We start from the raw sequence: 17085 nt of genomic DNA on the forward strand, positions 1-17085 counted from the left end.
TAGCAGTACACCATTGTGTATACACGAATGCACACAAAAGCTGAACACAAACTTACGAGTTACACGTGTTGACCAAATGGCAAATGTGTATCCTACGGTCGTTTGAATAAATTAGGTTTAATCATTCGAACGTGCCGTTAGAAGAAGTATCCCTGAAGAAAAATCATCGAAACTATTCTAAATCATTTAACATAACGATGTCCAAATTCCAATATCTCTTGGATATTTGGGAATTGGACAAAGAACAAAATAACCCGTAGACATTATTCTCGTAATATCCTATTGTTTTTAACGAAATCATCGAAAATTATTCGTTGTTCGTTAATCTAAACAACATTTGAGAACTTATTACGTTAAAATACTCGATCAATTAATGGAATAAATACAAGGAAAATATAACGCAGTTTACGGCTCGTTCAACGGCAGCCGTTTTGTGCCGGACATTTTCACGCTAGCCATGATTTATTCTCAAGAGGAAATGCTAAGTTATCGAATATCATGATTGGACTTTGTAGAGATAATCGTGGAATTGGTAAAAACATTCCAAGAAAAGCCTACGTTTGAGATCATTGAAAATAATAAGTATTTTAGGTAGAATGTGGTCGAGAAGACGCCATGTTGTTCGCATTGCCGAGAATTCTCGAGTGGAGCCGAAGTTGGTCGATTACGTCGACGCCTACGGATACAATATGGGGTCTTTTGCGAATACGCTACACACTGAAATATTACACATACATTAATACATTACGTTTGTATTGTACGTACACATATGCATAGATAAATGTGTATATTTCAAAGTAAACAAAGATAGATGCTACGGAAAGATATATATTCCTCGTATGTATTCGTCCGCATATTCTTCACATGGATATATAAAAAAATGTATGCACATGTGTAGGTAAGGTCGTCTGAAAGAATTCGAGATAATCACGATTACTCAGGATTGCTTAACAAAAACACTTTTATTTACTTCGATAATAATCTTCGATATGCGTATAACGATGATATAGATCGTGGTTTCAATCTTTTTTTTTCTTGATGGGATCGAAATAAAATGAGAGTTCGATATTGAACCGTAACTTTAAGTCGCAACCTAGACCGATCGATCAAAAACAATTTGAGTACGATAGTTTAAATATAACTGTATATAGTTGCATTGAAATATTTAATGAGGAAAGTAGATCTTTAACTTTTTCTACTTTCCTGCAAGTATTGATAAATAATAATGGCGAGGTCGCTACGAACTTTAGATATTTAATTATTTATCTATTTGTATCGTCAATGAAAAAGTATTCTCTATGCGTGTTTTATATTAACGAATTAAAAAAATAAAATATATTTGATAACGAATATGAGATTTTTTTTTAATGAAGGATTTATAATGAACTTGATATATGTATATATATATATATATATTTATATTTTTGTCCAAAAATAATTTATCGTTTAATAAATATAAAGTCGACGAATTAATCGTAAAAAGATATATGTCGGATGTGGAAAAGTATTATTTTATTTTCTTTAATTGTATCAATTTGTACAAATGATGATAAACCTAATTTTAATCATAAATTATAACGGATAATTTAATAATACGTCTTGTCGGGCTAATTCCAACAACATAGGATCGTCGAAGAATTTATTGATAGAAACATCTTCGGAGAGACCTTTACGTCTACGTGTCTTTAACATGAATTCTCTAGCTAAATGTGTAGCAGGTTGTGGTTCTAATGGTCTAATGGTAATAGTTTTATCCAGAGGATCACCCGGTACAATTTGCCAGTGATGAAAAACGGACAAACAGAATGCTTGGCCTTGAGTATGCGTTCGCAAATCTGTTTCAAAACCAAAACTATCGATAGCAGGAATAAAAGCTTTAATTGTATACAATGGACTTCCTGGAACAGGAGCATCTTGAGTAACGTGACCTCGACGTTTTGCTAGAACAGTATAAACGGCGGACACGCAATCGGCAGGTGCTTGAACTTCGACAAAGAAATAAGGTTCCATTAATCTTGGTGTTGCCATCAAAAAAGCCGAATACGCGACTCTTCTAGCAGTTGGAATAATTTGACCACCTGATTACAATAAATCAAAAAAAAAAGAACAAATAGATTAACACGTTGACTGGCGAGCAAAATTTGTTGATTTTCACACAACACTGCAATTGTGTCTCACATAATCTTGCAAGTTTAGGCTGATACAATGAATAAAATGTAAGTTGCTGAATTAATTGATAATAAAAGATATTATAATATTGAAAGTGATAGTAAAAAAGAATAACAATAATAACAATTATGGTCAATTATCAATTATACGTACCTCCTCGATGCAATGGTTCTTGAGCTATTACAGCATCTAATATTTTAAATTTGACGTTTCGAATGGGCTCCTCGCAAAGTGGTCCTTCACGTGTACCCCATTGAAATCCTTGAATAATAGCATCACGAGCACTGCTCAACAAACTCTTGTCCACTTCGGATGGTAAAGTATCGTCTACCAAAATATTAGGACCTGTTGCATCTGGTCCAAAGGCCCATATACTTCGCGCGGCTAACAAATCCCAATCGTATTTCGTTTGGAAAAATTCTCCTAATTTTTTTCTATTAACAAAGTTGATCAATACAATCTTATGAAAATTGGATAGTATTTATTACATCGAAAATCTGTAATTGACTTACTTGTTCCAAGTAATTTTGACGTGTTCAGCTTCGATGTCTTCCGCAAGACCTCTTTCAAGTGGTTCAGCGATCATCGTCAGTTTATTTCTCTTATTTGGAGTTTCCGCGAAACATTTGAGGGAACTGGTCTCAACTACTGTTTCAGCAAATGCAACAACCGGATCAGCGACCTTGATATCAATCTCAGAATACATACGACGCAAATCGTGCATAGCACAATCCAAATATAATTCACCAGTTCCCAATACAACGTGTTCTCCGCTTTCTTCCACGCGTGTTCCTAATAGCGGGTAACTTTTGTTCACTTTTCTTAAACCGTCCAACATTTTTGGAAGTTCTGATGGATTGACTGGTTCAACAGCTATTTTAATAACACTTTGGGTATTAAATTTTAACGGACGGAAGATATGTAGATCGTCTGTATTGTTGAGGTCGGTAATTGTACTGGTTTTTACTATCGGTCTGTCAATTCCTTCTATGAGTACCCAATTTCCTGCAGGTACACGACTCAATTCGATTGAATAACGTGCTTCACTGATCCATAGTCGACCGACAGTTAACACTCGTGAATCTTCTTCATCTGTTCGTGAATATGCTTCTCCTAAAACGCGTACACGTTGACCTGCTTCAAGCGTTCCTGACATTACTCTCCCTAAGACAACGAATAACGTGCAGTCTTCTGTTGGATACATTTTTGTACTGTGAATCATTAATCTTCCCTGAAAATAAAAATAAAAATCATTTAAGAATAATATAATTAAAAAGTATGTTAAGAGAGTATATGTTTTAAAAATAAAAATCTTTACCTCAGGGTCACAGTTAACCATATCCTGTGCAAGAGGAGAGTCTATAGGACCTGTGTAAACGTGCTGAACTTTTATTGGTGCATGTGCTTGTGGACTTGGAACGTGCATAACACACATGTCGACTAAACCACACATGTCTCCCAAAAAACGTGTGCACACCAAACGCAATAGTGGTCTAATATTCATTTTCATTTCTTCCGACGTCAATCTAATTCCTAATTCGCTCAGCACTGTAAAAATAAATAATAAGTGAATAAATATATACTATATATTTAAAATCATTTAATATACTAACCATCAGGTAAAGTTGTATCCACATCCCCAACAACTTGTGCAAATATTTTATAAAGCGGTTCCAATATAAATTCGATAAAACTACGTTGCGCTGTATTATGTGGGGGTTTCTTAGTAAACTTTCGTGTTTTCGAATTAAAGTATATATCTCCCCATAATCTTTTTGAGAATTCATTTGTGTTAAGTGATGGGTAACTTTTGGCATAAAGGGCAGCAAAAGATTTAAGAGTAAAACAAACGTTATATTCGGAACTTGCGAAACACACATTTCCGATAGCTGGTGAAACAAAGGCTGTATTTTCGCTGTCAGAATATAATGCGATTAAACCATTGATTTCTTCAATGATATGTCGTAATTTATAATACGCATCTAAAGGTGGTAATTTTAATTCCAGAACAAGACGATCTATTTTGTTGATGCATACAGTTAGCGCTAATTTTTCTTGTAATGCATGCTTTAATAAACGTTCCGTGTTAAGCATTACACCTTCTGCTGCATCAACGATAAGTATTGCACCATCTGACAAACGAATAGCCGCTGTTGCTTCATCCGAAAAATTCACATGACCTGGAGTATCAAATACATTTAACAAATATGATTTTGATTTAACATCTTGTAACAGCAGAGTCACAGGCGTTGCTTTTGTAGATACTCCACGTTGCTGCTCAGTAAACAAAGTATCCGTATACCTAAATAAACAAAATTTTAATACAAACTGAAATTAATTATTATTCATAAATGTTATATTACCTCAAAGGTTTTTCATCGGTTACACTGTGTATATGAGGATGCGTTTGTCGTATAAGACAGTCAACTAAAGTAGTTTTTCCATGATGCAAATGTCCAAGTAATACGACGTTTCTAATTAAATGAGGAGCATCCATCATGTCAGCTAAGAATTCAATGCTATAAGTTGTCTCTGGAAGTTGTTGTTGTTTTATTTGAAATTTAGGTTTCCTAGTAGGTTCTATCAAAGGTTTATCTAATGGTTGCGCATCTTCTTCTTGTACGAGAGTTTCAACCTGTCAAATACAAAGTCATATAAAAATGTAAACAATAAATTTATATTTGCAAATAATTAATAATATTACCTCTGGACCATATACTTCTAGCGCACTAGGATAATATCTTTTATCTTCGTGTAAAACAACAGCCGTAGATAAACCTTGCTCCGCATTATCTCTAGATTCATCTTTGTCATCTTCCATCTCCTCATCGGAACGCTCCCTATCTTCTGCATCATCTCCAACATTTCCATATTCTGTTTCATCTTCGCTCTCCGATGCTAAATCCGGTCCAATGTAATTACCAAATTCGTCATAAAGGTCAGCATCCATGGTAATGTGTTATAGAGAATAAAATAAACTTTTAAATTATTGAAACTGAAAGAAGAATAGAATTAGTATAATTTTATCAATAACATGATCAAAATATATTTCTAATATAAAGTATAAGTTATAACTTTGATAGGTTAAGATTTATATTATTTTGTTTTTATTACATAAAATTATGAAAAATTAAAAAATATTACTTACAATATAATCATGGATATCACTATTCTATAGTTAATTCTTAATATTTCTTTAAAAAACTAAATTCTTTAATTGTTTTTGTTATATATATACACACACTAAAATACCGCAATATTTAACGTTCCCTAACCTATCATTTCTCGTGTATAGTTAGAAGGACGCCGCGATAGATATTTAACAGTGTAACCAACCATTAAAATTAAACTTAAGAAATTAATAAAGAATGAACGTCGTTATGTTCAATTCAACCTTTGTGATTGGTTATTTCACTTGGCTTTGATTCAAAGTAACAAGCAATTCACTTTTTTATACTTTAAGACTGTAGAAAGTATTATCTACGAATTAAACTCGTGAATAATAAGAAGAGCGTAGTTGTGTTATCAATCTCAGTGATAGATTATATTGATTGGTTTATATATTGAAAGTTTTCATAATTAGTATACATTATCATTTATTTATTTTTTAATATTTTATTAAACTATTTTTTAAACATACTTAAATAAACGATTTGTTCGTTAATACGAATTAAGAATAATTTTTATCAACTAAACAGTTTGAAGTGTATTAGGTTAGAATATTTTATATTACATACAGGTTAGAAAAATAATATTCCATATAAATTGATGATATTAGTTTAGAAGCGAACATACATAATAAAGTAGATATTATATATATACGTATAATTTTTTAGGATTCATGTACGTGTGAAAGTTGATGCGTGATACGCACACATATACACGTAAACTTTGTACACATATATATTTCGAAGGGTTGCGCATAGTAGAAAATATCTGACTGACAGCTGGCAGCACGACACGCAGGAGTGGCAGATCATGTAAGGTGAGAAATAATTTTTCTTAAATATACGAAATATACATAATATATAAAATATAACCTTTCACCATTTTTATCAGTAAAATCTGTGCAATATTAATTATTATTACAAACGCTGTTTTATCATTTCGTTGAGTATTTTTTTACTATTAATAAAAAGTACATTATTTTTCAACAAATAAAATTTAACACTTTAATGAATTACCTTTAAGCATATCATAAATATTTTTATATTTTCAGCAGCGACACAATTTTTGTTATAAAATAATTGTTTTGATATGTTTTTTCTTTTGATTATTTTTAGGAATTTTAATTGGAAAACAATATTAGTTCAATTTGAGAGCAAAAGGACTGCCAAGATAATATTAGAAGAATTGGCAGGATAGGCAGACGTAGGCAGAACAGTGGGGGTGGGGGTGGGAGATTCAGAGGCGGTATGACACGACCTCCCAACAATGACAACCTTATGACCTTTAAATTGGTCGTGGTTGGAGATGGAGGAGTTGGAAAAAGTGCGTTGACCATACAGTTCTTTCAAAAATTATTTGTCACCGATTATGATCCTACCATCGAAGATAGTTATATTCAACATACCGAAGTAGATAATCAATGGTGCATTCTAGATGGTAAATATAAATTTTTATATATCTCTAATATATATTTTCATCCAATTGAATAATTGTAATGTATAATTCAAATTCAGGATATCCCAATTTTTTCTCCAAAAATTTTATCAGCGTATACTATAAGTAAAAATTCTTATTATTAATATTTTTATTTATATGTTGATAAGATTTTGCAGAGAAAAAACTAGGACATCTTATATAGATTATTTTATTTATTCGTTGGTGCTAGTAAATGTAAAGCTTATTCAAATGTTACAAACATGAGATCGGAGTAGAATCAAATTAATTGCGTAGAAGTAACATTATTGTTTTATAATTTAATAGTATATATCCTTTTTCTTGGTTAGAACAAATGTATTATATTTATATGATATAAAAAGTGTTAGAATTTGATATGTAAAGCATAAAAATGTATTTTGGTTGTATCTGCTAGTACTAGATACAGCTGGCCAGGAAGAGTTTAGTGCAATGCGTGAACAATACATGAGGAAGGGTGATGGATTTTTATTGGTATATTCTGTGACGGATAAACAGTCGTATGAAAATATTGTCAACTTTCATACTCAAATTCTTAGAGTTAAAGACAGAGATGTCTATCCGATGCTTCTCGTTGCCAATAAAGTTGATTTAGTACACTTAAGAAAAGTGACAGAAGAACAGGGACGGGAATTGGCACATCGTTTAGGTATTCCTTATATTGAAACATCTGCCAAAGATCCACCTCTAAATGTGGATGCTGCGTTTCATGAAGTAGGTATCTAGTAGTATAGTATAATTTAGGAATAGAAAATAATAGAAGACATAGTTAATTTTATTTAATAGTTATTGCTTTGGTACCATTATTTAATCTTGCATGTATAAGATTTATATTAAATTAGTCACAACAAAAGTTGTGAGATATATAATTAGTAACAAAAGATAGAAATGTTTTAAATATATTCAGTATCACGATACATGTTAATAATTCTTCAGGTTGTACGCATAATTAGAAATCAACCGCCAGCTGAATTGGAAAAAAATCGTCGAAAACGAAGACGTACCGGAAAGTGCAATGTTCTTTAAGTCTCTTGGTAATATTATTGCAAAAGGAGTAAGGTTTTGTTACCTAATATTCTAAGCACACATTTATTCATACAAAAAAATGCCACAAAAGCTAAGACGAATCATTTTCAATCATTAGTTCACCGATAATATGTATCAATGCCTGTGTTTACATTTATTTGTGTTATATTTCATTTCTTGCTATTCGACTATAATATTATTAGTATTCGTTGTATTATCGATTAATGTTTCTTTAAATTAGCGTATCGACTAGGATTCAATAATGGATATCATCGACTCAAAAAGAAAAAAGAAAAAGAAGAAAAAAAAGAAAAAGAAAATAAGAAATATGGCATAATTGTATATCACATTCGTCGCATTGAATTCTGCATTGGTTTAGATTAAGCTATTCAAAAGTAAAACTAGATGGAAATATTGACCATTAATCTTCTGTGTACAATACGGGAAGACTACGGGTCTTCATTCTTGCATACACATCAATTTTCTACCATCGATAATGTAACACGGAATTGAACGTTTTTTATTGCATAATTATAGGGAAGGGTTTTTAACTTCTCCTTGTAAAAACTTGTCATGAAATGACTATAATGGTTTTATATATATCGACTCAGCTCATATTTTAAAAAGGCTGTCGAAAGTTCTAGCTTTAAGCGTATTTATTTTCCTATTAAATAATTATTTCACTCCATTATTTCAATTCTGGTTGATCTTCTAACATAAAAGATAATTGAAAAAAAGGAAAAAAAAGGGAGAAAAGCTATAGTGAGAAAATTCATTTAATTATTTTCGAATGATTCGTATTATTATTTTTATTATTATTATTATTATTATTATTATTATTATTATTATTATTATCATTATTATTGATAATTAAAAAAAAAATATATAAGAAAAAAGTATAAAAAAAAAGAAAAAAGATAATAAAAATAAAAAAGATAAGTTTCTTTATCTAAAGTATACATATAAATATATATATTATCAACTACTGTGGCCTTAATGTTTCTACATTCAAATATTTCTCAATGAATTTTATATATGTGTCCGCGAATATCCTTTTGCTATTATAATTACTTTATTATTATTATTATTATTATTATCATTATCATTATTATTATTTTTCTTATTATTATTATTCTTCTTCTTCTTCTTCTTATTATTATTATTATTATTATTATTGTTATTTTTATTATTATTCTTATTATTATTATTATCATGTGTATATAATAAATCATAAATTGTTTTCATTTATAAATATCCAGTGATGAGATGTTTCGCTTTTAAAATGTGCACAATATAGATTATAATATTTCACTGGAATAATAATACATGATTAATATTATATATATGTTCGATGTTTTTATGTTAAATGTTAACAGTTAACTTTTCTGTAAAATCGATATGTACATACAAAAACAAAAAAAAAGGAAAAAAAAATGTCTCTTGCATTTTTAATGGGTGCAATAATTATATAGATACAAATTATTATTATTTATAAAATTAATTAGATTTTACTGAAGTATACATATTCTACAAAAATTATGTTGGAAGAGACAACTCATTTTCTTGCTACAAATGTTCGGTATTATTTAAATTTTTTTTTTTGTAACTAATATTGTTTTCACGAATAATTTCTAATTGCATTAATTATTTTACGTTCTATCATTTGTATTATCTCTATAAATTTTTTTTTCTTTCGATGATACACAGCTCGCATTATTTAATTAAAAAATATGTAAATATTATCTAAAGTTTTCATCATATAATTTAAAAAAAAAAGATACAAAAAGAAAAAAAGAAGAATAAAAAATAAAATTATTTTAGTTTCTTGGCAACGATATATATATATTAGGCATTTAGTATACCGCCTAATGAATAAAAATAATTATTCTGAATCAGGAATAAAAATCTATGTAAGACAATATTGTCTTTCCTCATAGTTAGTTAGTTTCATTATTGAAATGATCTTTCTTAAATACATTTTTCATTCTGTTAACGAATAAATCTGTCGAAAATTTTCAAACGTTGAAACATACGAGTACTTTTTAACAATTAATTAATAATTCTTAAAAAGAAATAATTTATTTACAAAAGATATGATTTTTTTTTTTTAAATCATCGTTTTTGTTTATTTTTTTCTAGACAAATGTGTTTTAACGTTTAGAATTTGTATTTTTACGAAGGTCGATATATCAGTCGTTTTTTATATGATAAGAAAATGCCATGGCCTATATTAGCATTTAATTGCAAGGAAAGAAATAAAAATAAAATTATATATATATATATATATATAAATAAATAAATATATAAATGTGTATAGAATATATATATACACAAGGAAATCCTAAAAATGCGTGCATTTGTAAGTCAAACTTAATGTTAAATGTTGATACGAAAAAATCAATGAAGAATAAAAAGATTCTTCTCGAATCTAACGAATAGAAAAATCCGTGCAACGTCGTTGTATAAAACTTGTTTAACATATTAAGAATCATAAAAAAAAAAGAAGAAAAGAAATTCATTGAAAGAAATCGCGGGTGGTATAATAATAATAATAATAATAATAAGAATAATAATAATAATAATAATAATAAAAACAATAAAAAAAGAAGATAAATCAATCATTTTCTTTATCAACAATCGCAATAACATTTTTGATTGCGATTTAACTATAATCATGCTTATCTTCATTATGCATTGGATTATATTAGCATAAAATATAATATATATTTGAAAGTAATTTCTATATTAAACAAAAGAAGAATTGATTGAAGGATGTATGCGAAATCGCATTAATTTTAAACAATAACGAAAAAAACGAGTTTTAATGTTTCCTTAACAAATTATTCATTCTTTTAAATTGATTGTACACATATACGTTATTCCTGTGTGTTCGAAGTTAAAAGCAAATTGTTATTTATTTATAAACATTTTTTTTACACCCGACGACGAAGTAACGTGAATGTATGCGTGTTTGTCTGTGCGTTTGTGATAGGCGTGCAATGTGTGCTTTTCGCTATTAAAAAAAAAAAAAACTAAAAAAAAAAAAGAAAAAACAAATACGTATGTTGTAATATTTGTTTATTATTAGTACGTACATCGGGGATAGTATTATTTTAATTAATTATAACAAGGCTTCTCAAAATGTGACGTGTGACTAATATGATATTGGATTTAAAAACATTTTATAAGAAAAGTAAATAATTAAAAGGCAAATATTTGTTTTGGTAAAATGGGGTTATAGTTGCCAAGCGAAAAATGTTTGAGAAGCCTTGAATTATAACATAAACGAATAATATTAATTCCATGTAATTCTAATTTATAAAATTTCGTATTTTATTGTAATTGTCGTCGTCGTCGTCATCGTCGTCGTCGTCGTCGCGTTCATAGAAACGTTGTTTTAAAATTGCATATACGTGGAAGGGTTGAAAAGTTTTGAGCCTCAAAAAGAAACCTTTATTTTTATTTTTTTTTTTTTAAATAGATATTAGTTCGACCGAGAAAAAAAAGAAAATAAAAAATTGTTTTTATGTGTTAGGCTCAAAACTATTCGATCCGTTGATTTTTGTTTTTTTTTTTCTTTTTTTTTTTTCGATTCAACTGAAACGATTTAATAACGATTTAAGTATGATAAAAAAAACGATCTCTCTTGTATAATAAATTTGTGAAGAAGAAGAAGAAGAAGAAGAAGAAAAAGAAGAAGAAAAAAAAAACCGAACGAACGAATAGAAGACGATAGTTTTTTATGTATCTGCAAAAGTGCATAAATTTTGTCGATAAACACATAACGCGTTAATTAAATATTACGATAAATATATATATATCGAAAGATAAATTGCCTTTAAGAAAATAATACTACTACGCAACATTTTCAACGTGACACGTGCCATTTCCTGAAGAGACAAGAAAAAAAAATATAAATAATATTTAATATAAATGTGTATGTGTGTTAACGAAATATTGAAATAGAGACAACGTAAACGAATGCGAACAAATGTTGCATTTTTACACATTAGTTTCTCGAACATCGATTAGTATTATTAAAGAGAAACGATTTTGTTGATTTAATTAAATAGCGCACAATTTGAAAGATTAAACAGAAGATTTAACTAATTTTTTTAAAATAAAAAGAAATATTTCATTACAAAACTGAGAAATAAATGAAAATAATGAAATCATTTATCGTGAACGATTAGAACCTCGAAGACTATAATAATTATAATAAAAATAATAATAATAATAATTATAATAATAAAAATAATAAAATCAGAGAAGCACGGAAAGCATCGAAGAAGTGAATAAATTATCTAACAGAACTGACAGAAAGTATTTTTTTATTTAATTTTATATCGTTAGGAACGAAGTTTAAATTAGAGAAAAAATTGTGTGTGGTTTTCTCTTTTTTCTTTTTTTCTAAATCAAATACACGTGCATCTTCGTCATAGAAAATAAAAAGAAAAAGAAAAGAAAGGACCATCAAATTAAATCTCTCTTTCCTCGGATATATTAGAAATATATTTAAATTAAATATGAAATGGAAAAGTCAATAAGATATTTACTATCTTTAAATAATACCTTGTTTATTGGTTGTATCGAAAAATATTTCAATGAATTATTATGTGACGTTTGATATATATCTATTTAAAAAAAACAAAATATTGCTTTTTTTTTTCTTTTCGAAATCAATTAAGTTGTCATCGATAGTAGGGTGAATTTTTAAATGACCTATAATGCGATAACCTTGAGTTCATTCAATAAAATAAACTGTAAGATTAGATTAAATTTAGAATTTGAAACAACGCGTCCAAATTTAGAATTATAATTATGTGATTGCAAATATTGTTTGATTATTTATAACATAAAAATAATATTATATATATATTATTTATTAATTTAAACATCACAATAATATAAAATAGAAATAAATTTGTCTCCAAAGATTCGTCAGATTTAATTAGAAAATATTTTTCGATATTGATCAATAATCAACGAGTTATATTTAAAACAATAATATCGATTCGATATAATATTCACATCAAACAAAAACAAAAAGAAGAAAACAAAATAAGAAAGAGAATAAAATAATTGTATTTTCCTATTCCTAAGTTTTACGAACGCGTCTAAGAATTTATTTTCCTCCATAAATAGATAACGTGTGAATTAACGACAAAGATATAAATGTAAGCAGGAAAGAAAAATATAAATAACGAAAATAGGGGAAAGAGAATACGAAAAGTTAAATATAAATGGAGAAAAAGAAATGAAATGAAATGAAATGCAAACGAAACGAAACGAAACGAAACGAAACGAAACGAAAAAGAAACGAAAAAGAAATAGAAAAAAAAATAAAAAAAAACGAAAAGAAAGGAAGGGAAGTAAAGAATTAGCAGAGGATTTAGTCGGATTGACGTTTCAACTATTTCGAGTGGAATAGTAAGAGAGAAAAAAGCTAATAAAAATACAAAAAAATATACTAATAATAATACTAATAATAATGATAATAATAATAATGAAATAAATAAGATGAAAGGAAAAGAAAAAGAAACGAATCGCATATCGCGTGTATCTCGTAAATAAATTTTTAGATTCTCTCAGGAATTAGCGTTCCTCAAACGATTTCACACATAAACATAAACACACACATATATATATATATATATACACACACACACACACGTCTTTATAATGTAAACCCGTAAATAATCGCTACGTTTTATATCGCCGTCCATGACAGAGAATAGGGTAATAAAGAAAACGAAAGAGGTATGGAAGAATTATACGACGATGAGAAGAAAGAAGAAAAAAGGAGGGATAGGTGGGGGTGGTTGTGGAGGAGGAAGGGGGAGGGGGAGAGAGGAAGGGTAAATGTGTGTGCACTCGATGACACGGTTCGATGTTGATCGATTGAAAAGGGAACGTAAATATGTGAGAAAATGAGAAGAAAAAGTTAGATAAAACGATAGATAGAGATAGGAAGGATAGAAAAATGATAGATGAAGAAGAGAAAAAATAGAAAAATAAAAAAAGATGAAGAAATAAATAAAAGAAAGAATGAAAGCAAAGTAAAGTTTTGCTTAGCTCGTTAAACGCTTTTAGGAGTTAAACGTTTTATGAAATAGTCAATATTAATATTGAAACATTGTGATAAACACATGCGAGGCACGCGAGAATAATAAATAAAAAGTAAACGAAAAAACCAAAAAAATGATAAGCAGAGTTTAATAGAGGAGAAGGAAAAAAGGGAAAGAGGGGAACGATGATTAAAAATGAAATTATGATATATTATTTTGAGTTTGTGTCGAGAAATCGTCGAGAGGTCAACGTACGAACACACATCCTCGTTATTTCGTTTCTCTTACGATCGATATATCGAAAAAAAAAATATAAAAAAAATGCTTTCATGTGTTTTATTTCTCTTTCTTTTTTTTTTTCTTCTTTTAAGAAATAATATATCTCACAGTCTGATAATAAACCGATAAGAAAGCAAAGATGAGAGTATTGTACGTGTTTCGATGGAATCTCTTGATCTAGGAACGCAACTTTTAGTGCCATTACTTAAACGTCTTTTCGTTTGATGACTTTTTTATTAATAAAAATAATAATTACAAAATAAAAAACAATATTATAACGCACACGTCAAAATATTATATTAATACGTTTTATAAGAACGTATTGATTAATTAATAAATGTATACAAAATGGAGTCGAAGTAACATTCGTATTCTTTCACACTGTTAATATGAAATAAATCGATATTTTTTTTTGTAATACAATATTTTGGTAATTTTTATACGTAGAAATGTGTGTTTTAGGATTGTTGTACATCGAAAAATCGATATGAATTTTATATATTGCAAAAGTAGAGTATTTTATTGTAAGAGAAGTACAATTTTACAAGAGTATGTTCAATCGTTTCAAAAATATTGTGAAATGTAAGGATGAGTCGCAATCAAGTATTATTTAATGAAAATAATCATTGTAATTTGTGTTGTTACATCTCTCGTGTAGATAGAAAATATACTTGTTCGATCAATGTTTTTTTTGACAATTTTTGAGTAAAATTATATTTATCTCTAACAATAAAATATTATTTCTCCAATCAAATTTAATATCAATTTAATAATCGATCAAAGTTAAATAATTCTAAAAACAGAGGGTTTTCTGGGAAATGAGAATTAATTTTGTAGTTTCGCGTTAAAAACAAATATCAATTATTTTAAATTTACAGTGGGAATTGGGTACGAATATTTCTGTGATTCCAATGTGTGTATATATACATATAAATATATATTTAATATAAATAAAATAAAATAAAAGCTTGATTATAGGCACGACAAAGTTGAAACGAAAAGTGTTAATTATTTTGAAAAATAAATTCTCGATAAATAGTTTTACTATAATTCGTAGATTTGATAAAATTTAATATGCGAAATCGTACACGTATTTATTTAAATTAATATTAATTGTGCGTATATATATAAATAAATTAAAAATAATCTAACTAAGAGTATATGCGTTTAATTAATATTATTCATATTTGAAATATTATTGATATTATTATTTATATTGATATTATATTATAAATATTTAATATTATTAATAATATATTAAGTGTACGTATAAGTTAATAACAACAACAACACAGAGATACACAACTACACATACACATATATTGAAATTTTGATATGAAACGTAAGGATACATTAAAAGGGGGTTGTTTTATATCATAAGTAAGTAATTTTCGGAGATAATCGTCTGTCACACTATTCATTATTCAGTGAACGTAAGAGGAATCTTTCCCCCTCTCCTCCTCCTTAGGGTCGTGCCTATAAAACAAGCGAAGGGTGTTAAAGAGGAAAACAAATCTTTGCCACTATTTCGTGTCCTATAAATAGCTGCGAAAAAAAATCTATATTTTGAAGAAACAAAAATACGAAGAAGAAGAAGAAGAAGAAGAAAAAATAATAATAATAATAATTTATATGTTCATCCCTCGATAACTATGATTATACATACGTACACAAAATTATATACAAAAAATACCGACCGATATGTGCTGTGTATATTATTAAGTGAACAAAATAAGTAAAAAAAAGAGAAAAAAAAGAAAAGAAGAAGAACATGTATTGGTATTACAACAGACATGTATAAAAAAAAAAATCGATCCGTTTAAGAAAAACAAGGGAAATTTTGAAATTTTGTTCTCTTTTTTTTTTTAATTTCAAGCAATTGCATGCACTCACTTTATTATTATTGTTTAGATTTTTGTTATTTGTTAATAGTCAGAAATACTGTTACACATCTTACACTATGAAAATAGTTCACTAATTAGATAAAGAATTGTTTCTCTAACGGATCGAATTATTTTTTGTTGTCGTTCTGACACAAAAGTAAGGAAAAAAAAAATAAATAATAATAATTGTCATTAATAATAATTGTGCAAAACAATTGTATGAATTTTGAACACGCGCTCATTTAGATTATAAAAATAAATTCTAACGTGCGTTAACGCGCACGAGCCCATCGCTACAAAATGTGATATCACCTTTTTTTATTTTGTTTTCTTTTTTACATTTCGATCCTTTTCTCTCTCTTTTTGATTTTTTTTGTTTTTTAATCTCGAAAAATTATTTTGAAGTAGATAATAATTCATCCAATGATATAGATAATTTATCAATATCTTACTAAAGACAAATATAATATATTATAATGAATTAATAACGTTAGATTATTAATTGTACCCATAATTATGAAAGTGATCTAAGTCATATATTTCTTATTTCGAGATATTTAAACGAATTACATTTGAACATTCAATGAATTCTATATAATATTAAAATAACAAACACTATCTAACAGTTCATTTTTTGACAATATCGTGAAAATTACATTGAATTCATTTAATTTCAAATAATGTGGTATGAAATAACTAATAAATTCATATTCTTTTTTTTTAATTTTCACTTAAACCACTTTCATAATTATGGACACAATAATCTTATTCAGAATCATTTCTAGAATTACAATCTTGAATCCAAGTTACCAACTAACGTGGATTTAAATTTTATCGATAATAATAATAATCTCTATCAAAGCCACACAGTATAGTCTAATATTAAATAATGATAATAATAATAATCCAAGTTGTTTCCACGTTAAGCAGAATAGCATCATCATCATCATCATCATCATCATCATCAGAAGCAGCAGCAGCAGTGGCAGCAGTAGAAGCAGAAGCAGCAGTAGCTGCAG

General features: G+C 27.9%; 2 protein-coding genes across 4 annotated transcripts; one reads left to right on the plus strand and one right to left on the minus strand.

The window, feature by feature from the left end:
• Positions 1 to 1490: 1490 nt before the first annotated feature.
• LOC122521953 (116 kDa U5 small nuclear ribonucleoprotein component) lies at positions 1491 to 5447 on the minus strand. The gene is made up of 8 exons (XM_043642705.1): positions 5318 to 5447; positions 4874 to 5164; positions 4533 to 4804; positions 3783 to 4471; positions 3488 to 3717; positions 2682 to 3400; positions 2323 to 2603; positions 1491 to 2078 (listed from the first exon to the last, which is right to left on the minus strand). Exons 2-8 carry the CDS (start codon positions 5117 to 5119, stop codon positions 1573 to 1575), a joined length of 2943 nt encoding a protein of 980 aa, XP_043498640.1. The 5' UTR covers positions 5120 to 5164; positions 5318 to 5447; the 3' UTR covers positions 1491 to 1572.
• A 4-nt stretch (positions 5448 to 5451) lies between these two features.
• On the plus strand, positions 5452 to 8527 carry LOC122521954 (ras-related protein M-Ras-like). Of its 3 annotated transcripts, none has more exons than XM_043642709.1 (5): positions 5452 to 5600; positions 6006 to 6154; positions 6453 to 6774; positions 7208 to 7524; positions 7747 to 8527. In XM_043642709.1, exons 3-5 carry the CDS (start codon positions 6585 to 6587, stop codon positions 7834 to 7836), a joined length of 597 nt encoding a protein of 198 aa, XP_043498644.1. In that variant the 5' UTR covers positions 5452 to 5600; positions 6006 to 6154; positions 6453 to 6584; the 3' UTR covers positions 7837 to 8527. The 3 variants fall into 3 exon arrangements, with proteins under 3 accessions (XP_043498644.1, XP_043498642.1, XP_043498641.1); XM_043642707.1 differs by lacking the exon at positions 5452 to 5600 and adding an exon at positions 5791 to 5882; XM_043642706.1 differs by lacking the exon at positions 5452 to 5600 and adding an exon at positions 5817 to 5908.
• The last annotated feature ends 8558 nt before the right edge of the window (positions 8528 to 17085 follow it).

This window comes from Polistes fuscatus, unplaced genomic scaffold (genome assembly GCF_010416935.1).
Source record: "Polistes fuscatus isolate 324 unplaced genomic scaffold, CU_Pfus_HIC Scaffold5, whole genome shotgun sequence".
Lineage (NCBI taxonomy): Eukaryota > Metazoa > Arthropoda > Insecta > Hymenoptera > Vespidae > Polistes > Polistes fuscatus.

What these genes read in the sequence shown, in the direction of transcription:
- LOC122521953 (XM_043642705.1), bottom strand. Translation starts at nt 5,119, where the DNA reads ATGGATGCTGACCTTTATGACGAATTTGGTAATTACATTGGACCGGAT. An exon ending in GGATACAACTTTACCTGATG is followed by an intron (nt 3,718 to 3,782) that starts GTTAGTATATTA and finishes TTATTTTTACAG; the next exon opens with TGCTGAGCGAATTAGGAATT. An exon ending in GTCAAAATTACTTGGAACAA is followed by an intron (nt 2,604 to 2,681) that starts GTAAGTCAATTA and finishes CTTTGTTAATAG; the next exon opens with AAAAAAATTAGGAGAATTTT.
- LOC122521954 (XM_043642709.1), top strand. Translation starts at nt 6,585, where the DNA reads ATGACACGACCTCCCAACAATGACAACCTTATGACCTTTAAATTGGTC. An exon ending in TCAATGGTGCATTCTAGATG is followed by an intron (nt 6,775 to 7,207) that starts GTAAATATAAAT and finishes TGTATCTGCTAG; the next exon opens with TACTAGATACAGCTGGCCAG. An exon ending in TGGATGCTGCGTTTCATGAA is followed by an intron (nt 7,525 to 7,746) that starts GTAGGTATCTAG and finishes ATAATTCTTCAG; the next exon opens with GTTGTACGCATAATTAGAAA.